This window comes from Heptranchias perlo, chromosome 35, assembly GCF_035084215.1.
Source record: "Heptranchias perlo isolate sHepPer1 chromosome 35, sHepPer1.hap1, whole genome shotgun sequence".
In the NCBI taxonomy this organism is placed as follows: Eukaryota; Metazoa; Chordata; class Chondrichthyes; order Hexanchiformes; family Hexanchidae; genus Heptranchias; species Heptranchias perlo.
The window spans coordinates 22,062,047-22,079,666 of NC_090359.1; the positions used below are offsets into that span (position 1 = coordinate 22,062,047).

General features: G+C 48.5%; 1 protein-coding gene across 1 annotated transcript in view; it reads right to left on the minus strand.

The window, feature by feature from the left end:
• LOC137302306 (zonadhesin-like) overlaps positions 1-17,620 on the minus strand; it is a 155,229-nt gene that overhangs the window by 95,137 nt on the left and 42,472 nt on the right. Inside the window, exons 30-39 of the mRNA XM_067971946.1 lie at positions 14,757-14,829; positions 12,819-12,862; positions 10,605-10,766; positions 9,235-9,497; positions 7,510-7,594; positions 5,163-5,321; positions 4,581-4,745; positions 4,172-4,269; positions 3,877-3,955; positions 3,172-3,396 (exon numbers count right to left, since the gene is read on the minus strand). Of these exons, the coding sequence (XP_067828047.1) occupies positions 3,172-3,396; positions 3,877-3,955; positions 4,172-4,269; positions 4,581-4,745; positions 5,163-5,321; positions 7,510-7,594; positions 9,235-9,497; positions 10,605-10,766; positions 12,819-12,862; positions 14,757-14,829 (1,353 nt within the window). The remainder of the gene's footprint in view (positions 1-3,171; positions 3,397-3,876; positions 3,956-4,171; positions 4,270-4,580; positions 4,746-5,162; positions 5,322-7,509; positions 7,595-9,234; positions 9,498-10,604; positions 10,767-12,818; positions 12,863-14,756; positions 14,830-17,620) is intronic.

Consider the following 17,620-nt stretch of genomic DNA (forward strand, 5'->3'; position numbering starts at 1 on the left):
AACATTGAATAAAGGTTGCGCACTACTAAATCCCACATCCTCCAATCTGCATGTCAGACCTCACCAATCTGTCGATCCGAGTTGGTACCAGGCCTGAGAGAGTCTGTGCACCAAGGTTCTCTGCTGATGCACTGGAGACCTTGGAGCAAGAGGTGGACAGAAGGAGGGACATCCTATATCCGTGGGGGGTGGGAGGGGGGTCCAAGAGGCCCTCCAGACATATATCCAAAAGGCAGTGGGAGGCAGTGGGAGGCAGCGGAGGACAAAGTCAATGCCAGGCGCACAGCATCATGAACATGGATGCAGTACAGGAAGAAGATCAATGCTTTGACATGAGTGGTCAAGGTGAGTGAGGTCAACTGTCAAGTGGCGTCTCCTGCCAACGACACCACACCCCTCATCACCCAAATACCAACAAACTCTTTCCATCAGTACACAACTCTTCCAACCAGATGCTTCCTCCCACTCTTACACATTACCACTGTTTCAAGCCACCCACCCACAACTCACAGGCCACATACACTAGCTATTCAACCATGACAGGCACATCACCCAGACACACGTCCCACTTTCTTGCAGGAGAAGGTGGCGCATAACAGGAGGCAGCAAGTGGCATTTGGCCCCTCGAGCCTGTTCCACCATTCAATGAGATCATGGTAGACCTGTGACCTAACTCCATATACCCGCCTTAGCCCCATATCCCTTAATACCCTTGGTTCACAGAAATCTATCAGTCTCAGATTTAACATTTGCAAGTGAGCTAGCATCAACTGCCATCTGCAGAAGTTCCAAACTTCTCCCACCCTTTGCATGTAGAAGAATTTCCTAACTTCACTCCTGCTCGTCCTGGCTCTAAATGTTAGGCTATGTCCCCACGTCCTAGTATTCAAGTCTAGGAGACCTCCAAAAACAGTTACAAATGTCTCGGCAGCCAGAAGCAATAATCCAGCCACTAACCTGTAAATCCTGCACTGTCCCTTTAAATAGTGCCGGTGCGGGGGGGTCCTCCAGGCACTCTGAGACACGTTCAGATGGTTGTTAAGTCCCAAATGGTGTCTATACTTTAAATCAGCGTTGCACACTGATTGAAGCCATTTTCTCCCTATATTACACGATTCCAGCATTCGTTATCTGCGCCTGCGCTAACTCCAATACCAAAATGGCGTCCAACGCACGTCACGCTGGAAATGTGCATGCGTATCTAAGATGTCATCTTGGATGTCGGAGAGGCCGTGTAGCGCCGAAACAATGGGCGTTACACGGCCCAATTTAGCGCCCAAGGGGACTAATTTCGCTTTGGGTGATGGTGTGAAAACGGGTGATATAGAATTTGCCGGCCATTATACACCCGGTCTGATTTTCCTTTCCAGTGAAGTCAGTGGAAGGAAAAGTCGTGCAGGATCTACAATCAGTGGTCAATTCGATATCGCCCGTCTTACACAATCGCCCAAAGTTAAAATTACCCCCCTAAGTCCCTGAATAACCTTTACATGGGGGTTTGTTGCTAAACATTCACTCCCTTCACCACCGGCGCACCGTGGCTGCAGTGTGTACCATCCACAGGATGCACTGCAGCAACTCGCCAAGGCTTCTTCGACAGCACCTCCCAAACCCGCGACCTCTACCGCCTGGAAGGACAAGGGCAGCATGCACATGGGAACAACACCACCTGCACGTTCCCCTCCAAGTCACACACCATCCCGACTTGGAAATATATCGCCGTTCCTTCATCGTCGCTGGGTCAAAATCCTGGAACTCCCTTCCTAACAGCACTGTGGGAGAACCTTCACCACACGGACTGCAGCGGTTCAAGAAGGCGGCTCACCACCACCTTCTCAAGGGCAATTAGGGATGGGCAATAAATGCCGGCCTTACCAGCGATGCCCACATCCCATGAACGAATTTTTAAAAACCACATAATAATGGGGTTAGATCACAGATCAGCCATGATCTTATCAAATGGCACAGCAGGCATGAGGGGCTGAATGGCCTACTCCTGTTCCTATGTTCCTATGTTCTCTCGGGGCTATCTCTCTCTCTTTGATGGCTTCAGATGGTCGACTCAGTTTTATAAGACAGGCTGAGAAATACTTTTCAAAAAAAATAACGGGGAAAAATCTAATTTAAAAAGGTGCCCACTAAACTCCAAAAGAGCTGCCAATCCCGCAAACAGACAATCGAAACTTTCTAGATTTTTGTAGTGAATGAAGTAGCCCCTTCTTCAGATATCAGGCCCAAATAATAATATTTGGTTATTTATCAAAAGAAGTTGGGCCTTTTCTGTCAGTGAACCTGGTTTTTAACCCATACATACCATCCAAAACTCTGCTGCCCGTATCCTAACTCGCACCAAGTCCCGTTCACCCATCACCCCCCGTGCTGACCTACATTTGCTCCCGGTCAGGCAGTGCCTTGATTTTAGAATTCTCAACCTTGTGTTCAAATCCCTCCGTGGCCTCGCCCCTCCCTATCTCTGTAACCTCCTCCAGCCCTACAACCCTCCGAGATCTCTGCGCTCCTCCAGGTATGGCCTCGTCTGCATCCCTGATTTTAATCGCTCCACCATTGGCGGCCGTGCGTCAGCTGCCCAGGCCCTAAGCTCTGGAATTCCCTCTCTATCTCTCGACCTCCTTCAAAGACACTCCTTAAAACCTACCTCTTTGACCAAGCTTTCGGTCACCCGTCCTAATATCGCCTTCTTTGACTGTCAATTTTGTTTGTCTAATAATCGCTCCTGTGAAGCGCCTTGGGGACGTTTTACTATGTTAAAGGCGCTATATAAATGCAAGTTGTTGTTATAACAGAAAGGAAGAAATCAGGGCCATGTTGCTTTGGAGATAAACATTGGAGAAATGGACAGTATGGACAACTTGGATTCTTTCAATTTGTTTAATTGTAAAGTTAGTCGTCCACCACAAGCTTAAACCTACAACTAGACTTGCGTTGCACCTGGGAGAGAGTCCCAGTAAGTTACTGGCTCGCATCTAATGGAGGGTTTTGGATGAATTGAGTATAAAATGACGAAGAGCCGGCACAGGCACGAGGGGCCGAATGGCCTCCTTCTGTGCTGTAGCATACTATGAGAGCCTGCAATGAGTTTCAGGCTGGAATCTTAAAAGCTTCATACCTTATAATAACAGAACAATTCGTAACTGGGACCATTTGTCTTACCTGTTGATGAACCTTGGGTTGGTGCTGTTGAGATGGTTCTGGTTGTTGTTGGTGGAGTGGTGATTGCTGTTGTTGGGTTGGCTGCGGTAGTCATCTGTGGGTCACTAGTAATTTCTGTCGATGGGTCTGTAGTCATTTGGAGGCTTGTAATAGTTATTGTGGTTGGGAGACCTGTAGCTATTGATGGGGCTGTGGTCAGTGGGTCCATCGTTGAAGGCGCTGGCCCTGTTTGACAATAGAAAAGACTAACAGTAAAAAAAGGACAGATTACACCAACCTCCTCGTGCATTTTGCTGGTGTGTGGCGGGGAGGGTCTTTAGTTGTTGGAGACAAAGCCTTTGTACCTCCTCAGAAATTGGAGAACAATCTAGAATGCGGGGCCTTCCCTCGGGGTTACGATAACAAGATGTCAACACCCATCCCCGGTGTTGGGGGCTGAGATGGCCCGATATAGGCCCCGATCTCATTGCCTTTTCCAATGTCCACGTACCCTGTCCAGCAGAGGTCGCTGGATTGAGAATACGAGTGGGAAGACCTGATTGATTCACCCACCCCATCTCGCCCAGGAGCGATAAGGCCCGTGGTAAGAGCCGTCTCAGCGCAGATCGGAGCGCAAACCCGGAACCTTCCGGCTCTGTGCGGCCGAGTTCCACAGTGTACTTACTGACCGAGCCGGGGGAGAGGTTGGAGAGATTACTTCCTTACCGTCGCAGGTGAAGATGCAGACTTTGTCCACGGCAATGTCAGAGGCCGCCGTCTCTCCTCGAACTCCTTCTATAACAAACTGGAAAGAATCGAATTAGATGCAGGCAGGTCCGAGGTTCAGATCGGCATGAATTGGGCCTCGGTTGCCCGCATGGAGTGGCACTGAGCACTTGGCAGGCTTGGCAACCTGTCGGAACGAGCTTAAGAGCAGCAGTGGCACCCTAATCAATGCCCGTTTGCCACCCCACCGGGAACCACCCCAGAGCTACCCCGGACCTCTGGTTCACCCACTTACCTGAACCGGCAAAGCTCCACAGTGAACAACCTCCGCCTTTCTCCATTGCTGCCCCTTGTCGCCCTCAATGCTCAGCAACAGGCTTTCTGAAGATGCTCCTGTGCCAAACAAGAACATAAGAACGTGTCATTGGCCTGCTAAACGGAGGGGGTCTCACTGGAGTATGTCAGCGAGAGGGGGAGAGAGAGCATGAGGGATAGAGAGAACGACGGAAGGAAGTGAGAGGGAGAAGGGAGAGAGAGGGGAAGGGAGAGAGGGAGTGAGAGAGTGAGGGAGAGAGGGAGGGAGGGAGAGGGAGGGAGGGCAAGCAAGCAAGGGAGGGAGAGGTGGGTGAAAAAGGGAGGGGGAGCCAAGCACAAGTTGGAGAGAAGGGCCAAGTCCTGGATGTGAATGGAAGGTTCCTACTTGCCTTGTTGCAGTGTGTAGACATTTATTGCCATTGTTTTTGCCGTCCCGTACAGGTAATAGTAGAAAGTCAGAGAAAGGCACTGGGGGGAGTTGACAGACGGACTCTTCAAATGGAACTTGTGTCCTGGTTTATTGTTCGCTGACTCAAGCAGCATGTAGTAACCAACTGTAAGAGGACGGATAGACTTCAGGCAGCGTCTGTTAAAGGGTTTCACACCTCTGCCCATTGCTCTACTAATGATTAGGTGAGTGGGGGTGTTACTTGTGTGTGTGTTTATGCGTGCGTTGTGTCTGTTTACGTGTCCACACACACGTGCACACGAATGTGTATGTTGTGCATGTGTATGTTTGCGTTGTGTGCATATATGTTGTGCATATGTGCATGTGTGTGTGCATATGTGCGTGTGTGTATGCATGAGTGTGCGTGCACATGTGTGTGCGCAGGCATGTGTGCGCGTGTGTGTGCGTGTATATGCGTGTGCGCACGTGCGTGTTTCACTCACTTTCACAGAATTATATGTTTGAACCCGAAAAATTCGGGTCACCTACATCCCGAGAATGAATTCGAAAAATGTTTTCTTACAGCCAGGCTTGGAGAAGTCGTCATTAGGGCCAGAATGTTCGGTCTCTGTTTGGCCAAGCCACTGTTGCCAGCCATAGTCGTCTGCATCACCAACGTGTGTCTCCGTGGTCCATCCACATAGGTCGTCCACCACATCAAAATCACAGCCGTAGACACAAGCTGTGCAGAACAGTGCAATAAACACAGTGAGTCAATGCTGCTCTCGTTCCAACCAAGGTTGCCAACCCGCCAGGGTTATCTCTCACCGGAAATTAATCTCCAGGACACGACCGCGAGGAACCCGGGAGGAAATTTATCGGGGCCATGGAGAAGGAATGGATTGGTTTTTCTTCTTCATTTTCTTTGAACACTTTCGTTCATTTTGGGATCCAGTTTATGAATCATTTGAGACATGGCATGTGGTGAGTGTAACAGGCTTGGGAGGTGACTTTGGACCATAGAAACATAGAAAATAGGAGCAAGAGTAGGCCATTCGGCCCTTCGGGCCTGCTCTGCCATTCAAAATGATCACGGCTGATCGTCTAACTCAGTACCCTGTTCCCGATTTTTCCCTATATCCCTTGATCCCTTTAGCATTAAGAAATATATCTCTCTCCTTCTTGAATACATCAAATGACTTGGCCTCCACTGCTTTCTGTATTGTGAATTGTAAACAATTTTACAACACCAAGTTATAGTCCAGCAATTTTATTTAGACATGGCATGTCTATAACTTGGTGTTGTAAAATTGTTTACAATTGTCAACCCCAGTCCATCACCGGCATCTCCACATTCTGTATTGTGACTAGCTGGGGCCCAAGCACTGATCCCTGCGGTACCCCACTAGTCACTGCCTGCCACCCGGAAAATGACCCGTTTATTCCTACTCTCTGTTTCCTGTCTGTCAAACAATTCTCAATCCATGCCAGTATATTCCCCCCAATCCCATGTGCTTGGGGGGAATTTTGATCAGGTCCCTCTTGTGTGGGACCTTATCAAAAGCCTTCTGAAAATCCAAATACACCACATCCACTGGTTCTCCCCTATCTATTCTACTAGTTACATCCTCAAAAAACTCCAGTAGATTTGTTAAGCATGATTTCCCTTTCGTAAACCCTTGCTGACTTTGTCCAATCCCATTAATGCCTTCCAAGTGTTCTGTTATCACATCTTTTATAATAGACTCTAGCATTTTTCCCACTACTGATGTTAGGCTAACTGGTCTGTAATTCTCTGTTTTTTCTCTCCCTCCTTTTTTAAATAGTGGGGTTACATTTGCCACCCTCCAATCTGTAGGAACTGTTCCAGATTCTATCGAATTTTGGAAGGTGATCACCAATGCATCCACTATTTCCAGGGCCACTTCCTTTAGTACTCTGGGATGTAGATTATCAGGCCCTGGGGATTTGTCAGCCTTTAGCCCCATTAATTTCCCGAGCACTATTTTTTTTACTAATACTGGTTTCCTTCAGTTCCTCCCTCTCACTGGACGCTTGGTTCCCTGACATTTCTGGCAGGTTATTTGCGCCCTCCTTTGTGAAGACAGAACCAAAGTATGTGTTTAATTGTTCTGCCATTTCTTTGTTCCCCATTATAATTTCCCCCATTTCTGACTGTAAGAGACCTACATTTGTTTTCACTAATCTTTTTCTCTTGACATATTTATAGAAGCTTTTGCAGTCAGTTTTTATGTTCATTGCTAGTTTACTCCGATGGACCGATGACTCCCAAAGCTCTCCAACCACTGGGAGTTTTCCTCACCTCATGTCTGGATCTGTTGTAGACTAATTGATAGAGATTGATTGCCGAGATTAGTCGACAACTCCCATTATTGTTGTATCATATGACTACCAGGGTGGTAGACGACGAACTAGATGGACCATGATCATCACCCGCGATGTGGAGAGACCCCCAGGAAGTCCCTGCAAATATTGACGTGCACCGAGGGACAACCCGCCCCGTCCCCGGTCCTAACTTTAGATAATCAAAGAAAAACCATGGCAGACTGCAACAGAAATAATGTTCTGGTAAATCAATATATGTCTGGTAACCGTGAGGTGCTCCCACTATCGTCCCCTTGCTGATCCCCAGAGTATGGGAACCCCAGTCACAAAATTTGTGCGGTATAGAATGAGGTAGATTTTCCAATTGGTGCCCAGTTGTGAAACTGGCATTGCCAATCACCACGCCTGATAGAAACCGATTGGCATTTCCATTGACTTCAACAGAAACAAAAATCAGATGGTTTCTATAACAGGCGGCCAATTGGCAATGCCAATTTCACGCCCGGGTGTCAATTGGAAAATCTACCCCAGTGTTTCCATCCTCACCACTGCCATCCTTAAGTCAAGGCTTGATTTTCACTCACAGAAGCAAGGCCCGGTCGTTATAGCGACGTTGTCCAGCGCAGGGTCACCATCTTCACTTTGGCCTCGGACCGCTTCAAAGATAATCTGTCGGCAAATTCAAAAAAAGAAGAAACCGTGACGGTCATTGAGGGGAGGCCGGGGGTGGGGGAAGTGGCCTTAAAGCAGGGATCGATCGTCAGGGCAGGGGGTGTCTGGTATCTGGAGGATGAAGGTGTTAGACTCCCAGCAACACTATCTGAGTCCCAGTCAAAGAGGGCGCCCACCAGCCACGGAGAATGAACATTGGGCACCAAAGGGGGCTATTTCCAACTTGCCACCCCGGGCGTGAAAGTGGCATCAGCTGCCCGTTATCAAAACTGCCTGATTTATGTTTCCCCAGCGGAGATCATGTTGAAATCATGGTTGACATTAGGTTGGGTACAGATACTGGACCAGTGACTCAAATCCCACCCCCCCTCAACCCCATGGCAAGTTAAGAAACTGAATTGGAAAAAACGTGACCATTAAAGCAGTCGTTAAAAAGTCAAGTGGTTCACTAATGTCCGTCAGGGAAGGGAGCCGAGGCTCCGCCTGCCCTCTCGGGGGGGACGTAAAAGATTAAATGGTACTATTCAAAGAACAGGGGAGTTCCCCCCGGTGTCCTGGGCCAATATTGATCCCTCAACCAACACCTAAAACAGATGATCTGGTCAGTGTCCCATTGCTGTTTGTGGGATCTTGCTGTGCGCAAATTGGCTGCCGCATTCCCTACATTACAACAGTGACTGCGCTTCAGAAGTACTTCATTGGCTGTAAAGTGTTTTGGGATGTTCTGAGGTCGGGAAAGGCGCTATATAAATGCAAGTTCTTTCTTCCTTTCTTTCTTGAAGTGTTGTGGGGGGGAGTCGTTGTGAGGACATTAGCAGGTGTTGAGTGCAATCAGAAGAAGGTGTACGGAAGTGTCCCGTTGTGATTGGATGAGAGGCTTGTGAATGGAAGAGGGAAGGATTGCTGGTGCTGAGGCTAAAGACCAGCGTTGTGGGGCTGTGTAGAGAGTAAGAAAGATATGAAGAGGAATCATATAAGAACATAAGAAATAGGAGCAGGAGTAGGCCATATGGCCCCTCGAGCCTGCTCCGCCATTCAATAAGATCGTGGCTGATCTTCGACCTCAACTCCACTTTCCCACTTGATCCCCATATCCCTTGATTCCCCTAGAGTCCAAAATCTATCGATCTCAGCCTTGAATATACTCAATGACTCAGCATCCACTGCCCTCTGTGTTTGAGAATTCCAAAGATTCACACCTCTCTGAGTGAAGAAATTCCTCCTCAACTCAGTCTTAAATGGCCGACCCCTTATCCTGCGACGATGCCCCCTCATTCTCGACCCTCCAGCGAGGGGAAACAAACTCTCAGCCTCTACCCTGTCAAGCCCCCTCAGAATCTTATATGTTTCAATGAGATCACCTCTCATTCTTCTAAACTCCAGAGAGTATAAGCCCATTCTACTTGGCAGTCCTGGCAAGGTCATTCAATTTCTTCCTGCGCTGCAGCCAGCAATTATACTACTGGCTTTGAACTGCCCGGCCACCTCTCTCCGCTGCTGCAGTTATGAAAGGTGCTATATAAATGCAAGTCTTTCTTTCTCCTGTTGATGTCTGGGCAGTGAATTGGTTGCCGGGTGGGGGCTGGGCCAGATCGGAAGAGATTCAGTGGTCTTTGGTAATAAAAGTGGTCCCTCACCTGAATCTGCTTGGCCGTCCGCACCGGGACGGTGACTCCTCCCGATAGCCAGGAGTGGCTCTGTGGCATCGTCCGGTTCCACAGCAGCGTCTCCTGATTGCTGTCCCTGACCAGAACTTTGAGCGTTGTCCCGTTATCATATGCCGCGTACATGTGATATGAGAACTCGACACAAACGTCCTCGCTGACGTTCACAATCGGACTCTCCAGACGGACAAATTGCTTGGGAAAGAAGCTACTGATGTCCTGGTAGATGTAGTAGCCTGTTTGAGAGACCAGATAATAACCCAATGCAATGTACACAGAGCATCTTATTCAGTCAGTCATTGAAATAAAAGCACTGGGGTTCATTTCTAGAGGAATAGAATTGAAAAGCAGAGGAGTCATGTTAAACTTGTATCGAACCTCGGTTAGACCACACTTGGAGTACTGGGCACAGTTCTGGTCTCCATGTTATAAAAAGGATATAGAGGCACTGGAGAAGGTGCAAAAAGGATTTACAAGGATGATACCAGAACTGAGAACATAGGAGCAGGAGGAGGCCATTCAGCCCCTCGAGCCTGTTCCACCATTCTATCAGATCATGGCTGATCTGTATCTTAACTCCATCTACCCGCCTTGGTTCCCTAACCCTTAATACCCTCGCCGAACAAAAATCTCTCAATCTCAGTTTTGAAATTTTCAATTGACCCCCAGCCTCAACAGCTTTTCTGGGGGAGAGAGTTCCAGATTTCCACTCCCCTTTGTGTGAAGAAGTGCTTCCTGACATCACCCCTGAGCGGCCTGGCTCTAATTTTAAGATTATGCCCCCTTGTTCTGGACTCCCCCCACCAGAGGAAATAGTTTCTCTCTATTTACCCGATCAAATCCATTAATCATCTTAAACACCTCAATTAGATCACCCCTTAATCTTCTATATTCAAGGGAACACAAGCCGAGTCTCTGCAACCTGTCCTCATAATTTAACCCTTTTAGCCCTGGTATCATTCTGGTGAATCTGCGCTGCACCCCCTCCAAGGCCGATGTGTCCTTCCTGAGGTGCGGTGCCCAGAACTGAACGCAGTGCTCCAACTATACGAACAGGAGCAGTATTCATGCTGGTCCGTTCTCACCCGTTACCCCGTCCCACCCCACCTCCAGGAACCTCTCCGCTCCCACCGCCCCCCCACCCCGACCCTGGACGGGTCATTCCGGCCGACCTGCTCCATGCAGAAGTCGGCTGATTTTCCGCCTCACAAAACCGGCGGGCATGAGCGGAGTGCAGGTTTGGCGACCGCAGTTGGCCGCTCGACCGAGGCCTTGGACGGGCGCCCCGTGCCGCAACGGCCGAAAACCGAAAATCTCCCCTCCCACATCTTTCACAATCCTACCCGTCTCGCTCCCGTTCTCCCACGGGGCGGGGTGGTCTGTCGATGGTACGGTGTGTGTCGTCCCGCTGGTTCTCCTCCAGTCTCCATCGTCAGTGGTCGCCGATTGGACCCAGTCGCAGTAGGGATGGGCATCGTCATTAAAGTCACAGCGCGTGAGGTAATCTGCAGGTGGAAAATAACATTCACCTCAAACAGGTAACCTGGGCACATCGCGTTCATGTCAAACTTATTGATATCAATGAGGCAACTCCGGAAAGCAAGGAGTGAACCGGGGCTAAGAAGAAAGAAATTGCATTTATATAGCGCCTTTCACAACCTCAGGACATCCCAAAGCACTTCTTTTGAAGTGTAGTCACTGTTGTAATGTAGGAAATGCGGCAGCCAATTTGCACACAGCAAGCTCCCACAAACAGCGATGTGATAAAAGACCAGTGCATCTGTTTTTAGTGATGTTGGTTGAGGGATAAATATTGGCCCAGGATACCAGAGAGAACTCCCCCCTGCTCTCCTTCGATCTTTTACGTCCACCTGAGAGGGGCAGACGGGGCCCTCGGTTTAACCTCTCATCTGAACAGACGGTACCTCCGACAGCGCTGAACTCCCTCAGTACTGGCACTGGAAATATCGTGCTTGTGTGCTCAAGTCTCTGGAGTGGGACGACGAACCCGCGACCTTCTGACTCAGAGGCGAGAGTGCGACCCACTGAGTCACGACACGAGAGTTTCAGACTCCCGAGCTGCATCCCTGAGTCGGAAAGTGGCCTTCATGAGAGAGGGGGGCGGGGTTAATCAATGAACAACATCTGTGGTGTCAGTGGAGGAGCCCCCCACCCCCAGAGACTGTGGACAGCGTGGCTCGTTGAAGGAGATGGTCCAGGCTTCGTGACAAGAGGTTGAAAAGGGTACAGACTGGGCCCTAAATACTGAGCAATGGAGCAGCTGAATTGTTTCTTCAATTACCCTTGTCTGCTAATTACCCCTCCCCTCCTGACAGTGGGGACTCCTTGCCGGGGTCTGGTTGCACAAGCACTTGTCGTCCTCCAGTATCTTGCGGGAGTGGCCACCCTCCATGTGTTAATCTTGGGCAGTGAGCATAAGTAGGCCATTCAACCATGGAGGCATCACAGCTGGGCCTGATCCGATGACACAAAGATTGGTGGCATTGTAAGCAGTGTAGATAAAAACATAAAATTGCAAAGGGATATTGATAGATTAGGTGAATGGGCAAAACTGTGGCAAATGGAATTCAATGTAGACAAATGTGAGGTCATCCACTTTGGATCAAAAAAGGATAGAACAGGGTACTTTCTAAATGGTAAAAAGTTAAAAACAGTGGATGTCCAAAGGGACTTAGGGGTTCAGGTACATAGATCATTGAAGTGTCATGAACAGGCGCAGAAAATAATCAATAAGGCTAATGGAATGCTGGCCTTTATATCTAGAGGACTAGAGTACAAGGGGGCAGAAGTTATGCTGCAGCTATACAAAACCCTGGTTAGACTGCACCTGGAGTACTGAGAGCAGTTCTGGGCACCGCACCTTCGGAAGGACATATTGGCCTTGGAGGGAGTGCAGCGTAGGTTTACTGGAATGATACCCGGACTTCAAGGGTTAAGTTACGAGGAGAGATTACACAAATTGGGGTTGTATTCTCTAGAGTTTCGAATGTTAAGGGGTGATCTGATTGAAGTTTATAAGATATTAAGGGGAACAGATAGGGTGGATAGAGAGAAACTATTTCTGCTGGTTGGGGATTCTAAGAGTAGGGGGCACAGTCTAAAAATTAGAGCCAGACCTTTCAGGAGCGAGATTAGAAAACACTTCTACACACAAAGGGTGGTCGAAGTTTGGAACTCTCTTCCGCAAACGGCAATTGATACGAGCTCAATTGCTAAATTTAAATCTGAGATAGATAGCTTTTTGGCAACCAAATGTATTAAGGGATATGGGTCAAAGGCAGGTATATGGAGTTAGATCACAGATCAGCCATGATCTTATCAAATGGCGGAGCAGGCACGAGGGGCTGAATGGCCTACTCCTGTTCCTATGTTCCTATGATCCCATTACCCAAGATATTGCCCCCCCCGCCCCACTGCTGTTCCCTCCACAGGTGCCGCCTGAACTGGTGAGTGTTCTTTTTTATGGTCTGGTCAGGAGCTGCTGCGATTCAGTTCTGACGGGAGTCCCCCCCTGTCGATTGTACAATGGACTGTACCTTTTACTGGGCCGTCTGAATAGCAATCCAGAAGATGCGAGGGTCTGCGTGAAAACAGAAGGATGAAATCAGATCACTCTTAAAGGCAACCTTAAAGCCCGAGAAAATACAGTAAACCTTATCAACAGCTGCGCATTCCTGGAACACCCATAACCGAGATCAAAAGAGCATTCCAGCTGTGAACGCCATCTGAAAATAAGGATGGTCTTTCATTTATATAGCGCCCGATCCCGTCCTCGGGACGTCCCATTGCGAACTGTTGACAGGTTAACCTACGGACAAACACTGGGGGGTATTTAAAGAAGTAGTTGGCACTATACAACAACAACTTGCATTTATATAGCACCTTTAACGTAGTAAAACGTCCCAAGGCGCTTCACAGGAGCGATTATCCATCAAAATTTGACACCGAGCCACATAAGGAGATAATAGGACAGGCGACCAAAAGCTTGGTCAAAGAGGTAGGTTTTAAGGAGCGTCTTAAAGGAGGAGAGAGAGGCGGAGAGGTTTAGGGAGGGAATTCCAGAGCTCAGGGCCCAGGCAGCTGAAGGCACGGCCGCCAATGGTGGAGCGATGAGAATCAGAGGTGCACGAGAGGCCAGAATTGGAGGAGTGCAGAGATCTCGGAGGGTTGTCGGGGCTGGAGGAGGTCACAGAGATAGGGAGAGGGGGCGAGGCCATGGAGGGATTTGAAAACAAGGATGAGAATTGGCCAATGTAGGTCAGCGGGCACAAGGGGGTGACGGGTGAACGGGACTTGGTGCGAGTTAGGGTGCGGGGCAGCAAGATTTTAGATGATTACAAGACCAGTACATACCCTTAAAAGGCAAAAGCTCCACTTGTGTAGTTAAGCAGCCATGGTCAACAATTGAGTTAAGAGATAAAGGTTACATACTCTGATTGGCAGGATGTGACAAGTGGTGTCCCCCAGGAATCTGCACAGGGGCCCTCGGCTTTTCACTCTATTTATCAATGACACGGATGAAGAAGTAGAGAGTCGTATATCCAAGGTTGCAGGTGAGATTAAGCTGGGAGGCAGTGTAAGTCGCGCAGGAGGGAGCAGGACATTGCAAAGGGACAAAGACAGATGAAGCGAGTGGGCAAAACTGTGGCATAAGGGCATAAGAAATAGGAGCAGGAGTGGGCCATACGGCCCCCTCGAGCCTGCTCCGCCGTCCAATACGATCTTTGACCTCAACAAATGGGAGTTCAGTGGGAAGTGTGAGGTCATTCACTTTGGACAAGGGATATGGGGATCGGGCGGGAAAGTGGAGTTGAGGTCGAAGATCAGCCATGATCTTGTTGAATGGCGGAGCAGGCTCGAGGGGCCGAATGGCCTGCTCCTGCTCCTATTTCTTATGTTCTTATTGTGTGCTCAAATCTCTGGAGTGGGGCTTGATCTGTTGAAGATTGAGGAAAGGCTGAGAAAGAGAGACGTGTTCTCATTTGAGAATGGGAGATTGGTAAAGAACATGAAAGGTGTCAATTGTGTGGGTGCAATCAGGCAATTAAACTTGAACTCTGATCAGAGGATTAGGGTGGGAAATGGGCAAGAGGAAGAAAAGTCAAGAATGAGCAAAGTCCATTGAAAGTCTAATCCAAGTGAGATATCAGAAAAATTGCCACACAGGGAAGCAGACACATGGAAAAGTTTTCCAATGCTCTGCGGCTTAACTCTTTCACAGCAGGCTATTAAAGCCAAGGGCGGATAAGGATACCCCAGAAACACTGATATAGGCCCTGAATTTCCTGGGACGTTCTGCCGCCGCGGACCCCATTTAAGCGCTGCCACGCCCGCTGCAAAAATTAGGGCGGCAGAGAGTCCGTGGGATATTCAGGGCTTGTGGTTCCCCGCGGAACGGAAGCAGTTGGGGGTCGAGGGTCGAGGAATGCCGGCTGCAAGGTTGGATTGATCTCGAGGACTTTTCTCTTCGTTACCTTGTGGTAGACTCGTACAGTGTCGATGTGGGTCCAGACGTCGTTGAGCCAAGTGAAGACAACTCAATTGTACCTGAGGAAATGATTTCAAATATTACAACACTGGCAGTAACAAGTTATATTTTTAAGACAAATCACTGCAAAACTATTTTCTATTTCTTTCAACACTTACAAATCAACCTGTTCCGCCCCCCTCATCCCCACCGTTCAGAAAATTACATAGAATTTACAGCTCAGAAACAGGCCATTCGACCCAACTGGTCCATGCCGGTCGGTGTTAATGCTCCACACGAGCCTCTCACTCCCTACTTCAGCTCACCCTATCAGCATATCCTTCTATTCCTTTCTCCCTCATGTGTTTATCCAGCTTCCCCTTAAATGCATCCATGCCACTCGCCTCAACTCCTTGTGGTAGCGAGTTCCACATTCTCACCACTCTCTGGGTAAAGAAGTTTCTCCTGAATTCCCGATTGGATTTATTAGTGACTATCTTATATTTTCGGAAGGACATATTGGCCTTGGAGGGAGTGCAGCGTGGGTTTACTAGAATGATACCCGGACTTCAAGGGTTAAGTTACGAGGAGAGATTACACAAATTGGGGTTGTATTCTCTAGAGTTTTGAAGATTAAGGGGTGATCTGATCGAAGTTTATAAGATGTTAAGGGGAACAGATAGGGTGGATAGAGAGAAACTATTTCCACTGGTTGGGGATTCTAGGAGTAGGGGGCACAGTCTAAAAATTAGAGCCAGACCTTTCAGGAGCGAGATTAGAAAACATTTCTACACACAAAGGGTGGTAGAAGTTTGGAACTCTCTTCCGCAAACGACAATTGATACGAGCTCAATTGCTAAATTTAAATCTGAGATAGATAGCTTTTTGGCAACCAAAGGTATTAAGGGATATGGGCCAAAGGCAGGTATATGGAGTTAGATCACAGATCAGCCATGATCTTATCAAATGGTGGAGCAGGCACGAGGGGCTGAATGGCCTACTCCTGTTCCTATGTTCCTATGTTCCTATTTCTGACCCCTAGTTTTGGTCTCATCACAAGCTGAGTCGTCTACCCTATCGAACCCTTAAATAATTTTAAAGACCTCTATCAGGTCACCCCTCAGCCTTGTCTTTTGTCTGATTACGCCTCTGTGAAGTGCCTTGCAAGAGAAATCAATGCAATTTGCACTTTTCACCACCAGGGGGAGCACAATCTCTTAAAGGGAGGATGTTTCTTAGAAAGCTCTTAAAGGTAGCTGGTACCTGTTATTTGCTGAAAATAACAGTCTACTGTCTGCATGGAGTCGGAACGGAGATCAGACATCGCACACGTAAAACACAGATGCAGATCCCGTCCCTATGTTTACACGCTGATGAGTTATGGTAAAACATTGAATAAAGGTTGCGCACTACTAAATCCCACATCCTCCAATCTGCACGTCAGACCTCACCAATCTGTCGATCCGAGTTGGTACCAGGCCTGAGAGAGTCTGTGCACCAAGGTTCTCTGCTGATGCACTGGAGACCTTGGAGCAAGAGGTGGACAGAAGGAGGGACATCCTATATCCGTGGGGGGTGGGAGGGGGGTCCAAGAGGCCCTCCAGACATATATCCAAAAGGCAGTGGGAGGCAGTGGGAGGCAGCGGAGGACAAAGTCAATGCCAGGCGCACAGCATCATGAACATGGATGCAGTGCAGGAAGAAGATCAATGCTTTGACATGAGTGGTCAAGGTGAGTGAGGTCAACTGTCAAGTGGCGTCTCCTACCAACTGCACCACACCCCTCATCACCCAAATACCAACAAACTCTTTCCATCAGTACTCAACTCTTCCAACCAGATGCTCCCTCCCACTCTTACACATTACCACTGTTTCAAGCCACCCACCCACAACTCACAGGCCACATACACTAGCTATTCAACCATGACAGGCACATCACCCAGACACACGTCCCACTTTCTTGCAGGAGAAGGTGGCGCATAACAGGAGGCAGCAAGTGGCATTTGGCCCCTCGAGCCTGTTCCACCATTCAATGAGATCATGGTAGACCTGTGACCTAACTCCATATACCCGCCTTAGCCCATATCCCTTAATACCCTTGGTTCACAGAAATCTATCAGTCTCAGATTTAACATTTGCAAGTGAGCTAGCATCAACTGCCATCTGCAGAAGTTCCAAACTTCTCCCACCCTTTGCATGTAGAAGAATTTCCTAACTTCACTCCTGCTCGTCCTGGCTCTAAATGTTAGGCTATGTCCCCACGTCCTAGTATTCAAGTCTAGGAGACCTCCAAAAACAGTTACAAATGTCTCGGCAGCCAGAAGCAATAATCCAGCCACTAACCTGTAAATCCTGCACTGTCCCTTTAAATAGTGCCGGTGCGGGGGGGTCCTCCAGGCACTCTGAGACACGTTCAGATGGTTGTTAAGTCCCAAATGGTGTCTATACTTTAAATCAGCGTTGTACACTGATTGAAGCCAATTTCTCCCTGCTGTACATGATTCCAACGTTCGTTATCTGCGCCTGCGCTAACTCCAATACCAAAATGGCGTCCAACGCACGTCACGCTGGAAATGTGCATGCGTATCTAAGATGTCATCTTGGATGTCGGAGAGGCCGTGTAGCGCCGAAACAATGGGCGTTACACGGCCCAATTTAGCGCCCAAGGGGACTAATTTCGCTTTGGGTGATGGTGTGAAAACGGGTGATATAGAATTTGCCGGCCGTTATACACCCGGTCTGATTTTCCTTTCCAGTGAAGTCAGTGGAAGGAAAAGTCGTGCAGGATCTACAATCAGTGGTCAATTCGATATCGCCCGTCTTACACAATCGCCCAAAGTTAAAATTACCCCCCTAAGTCCCTGAATAACC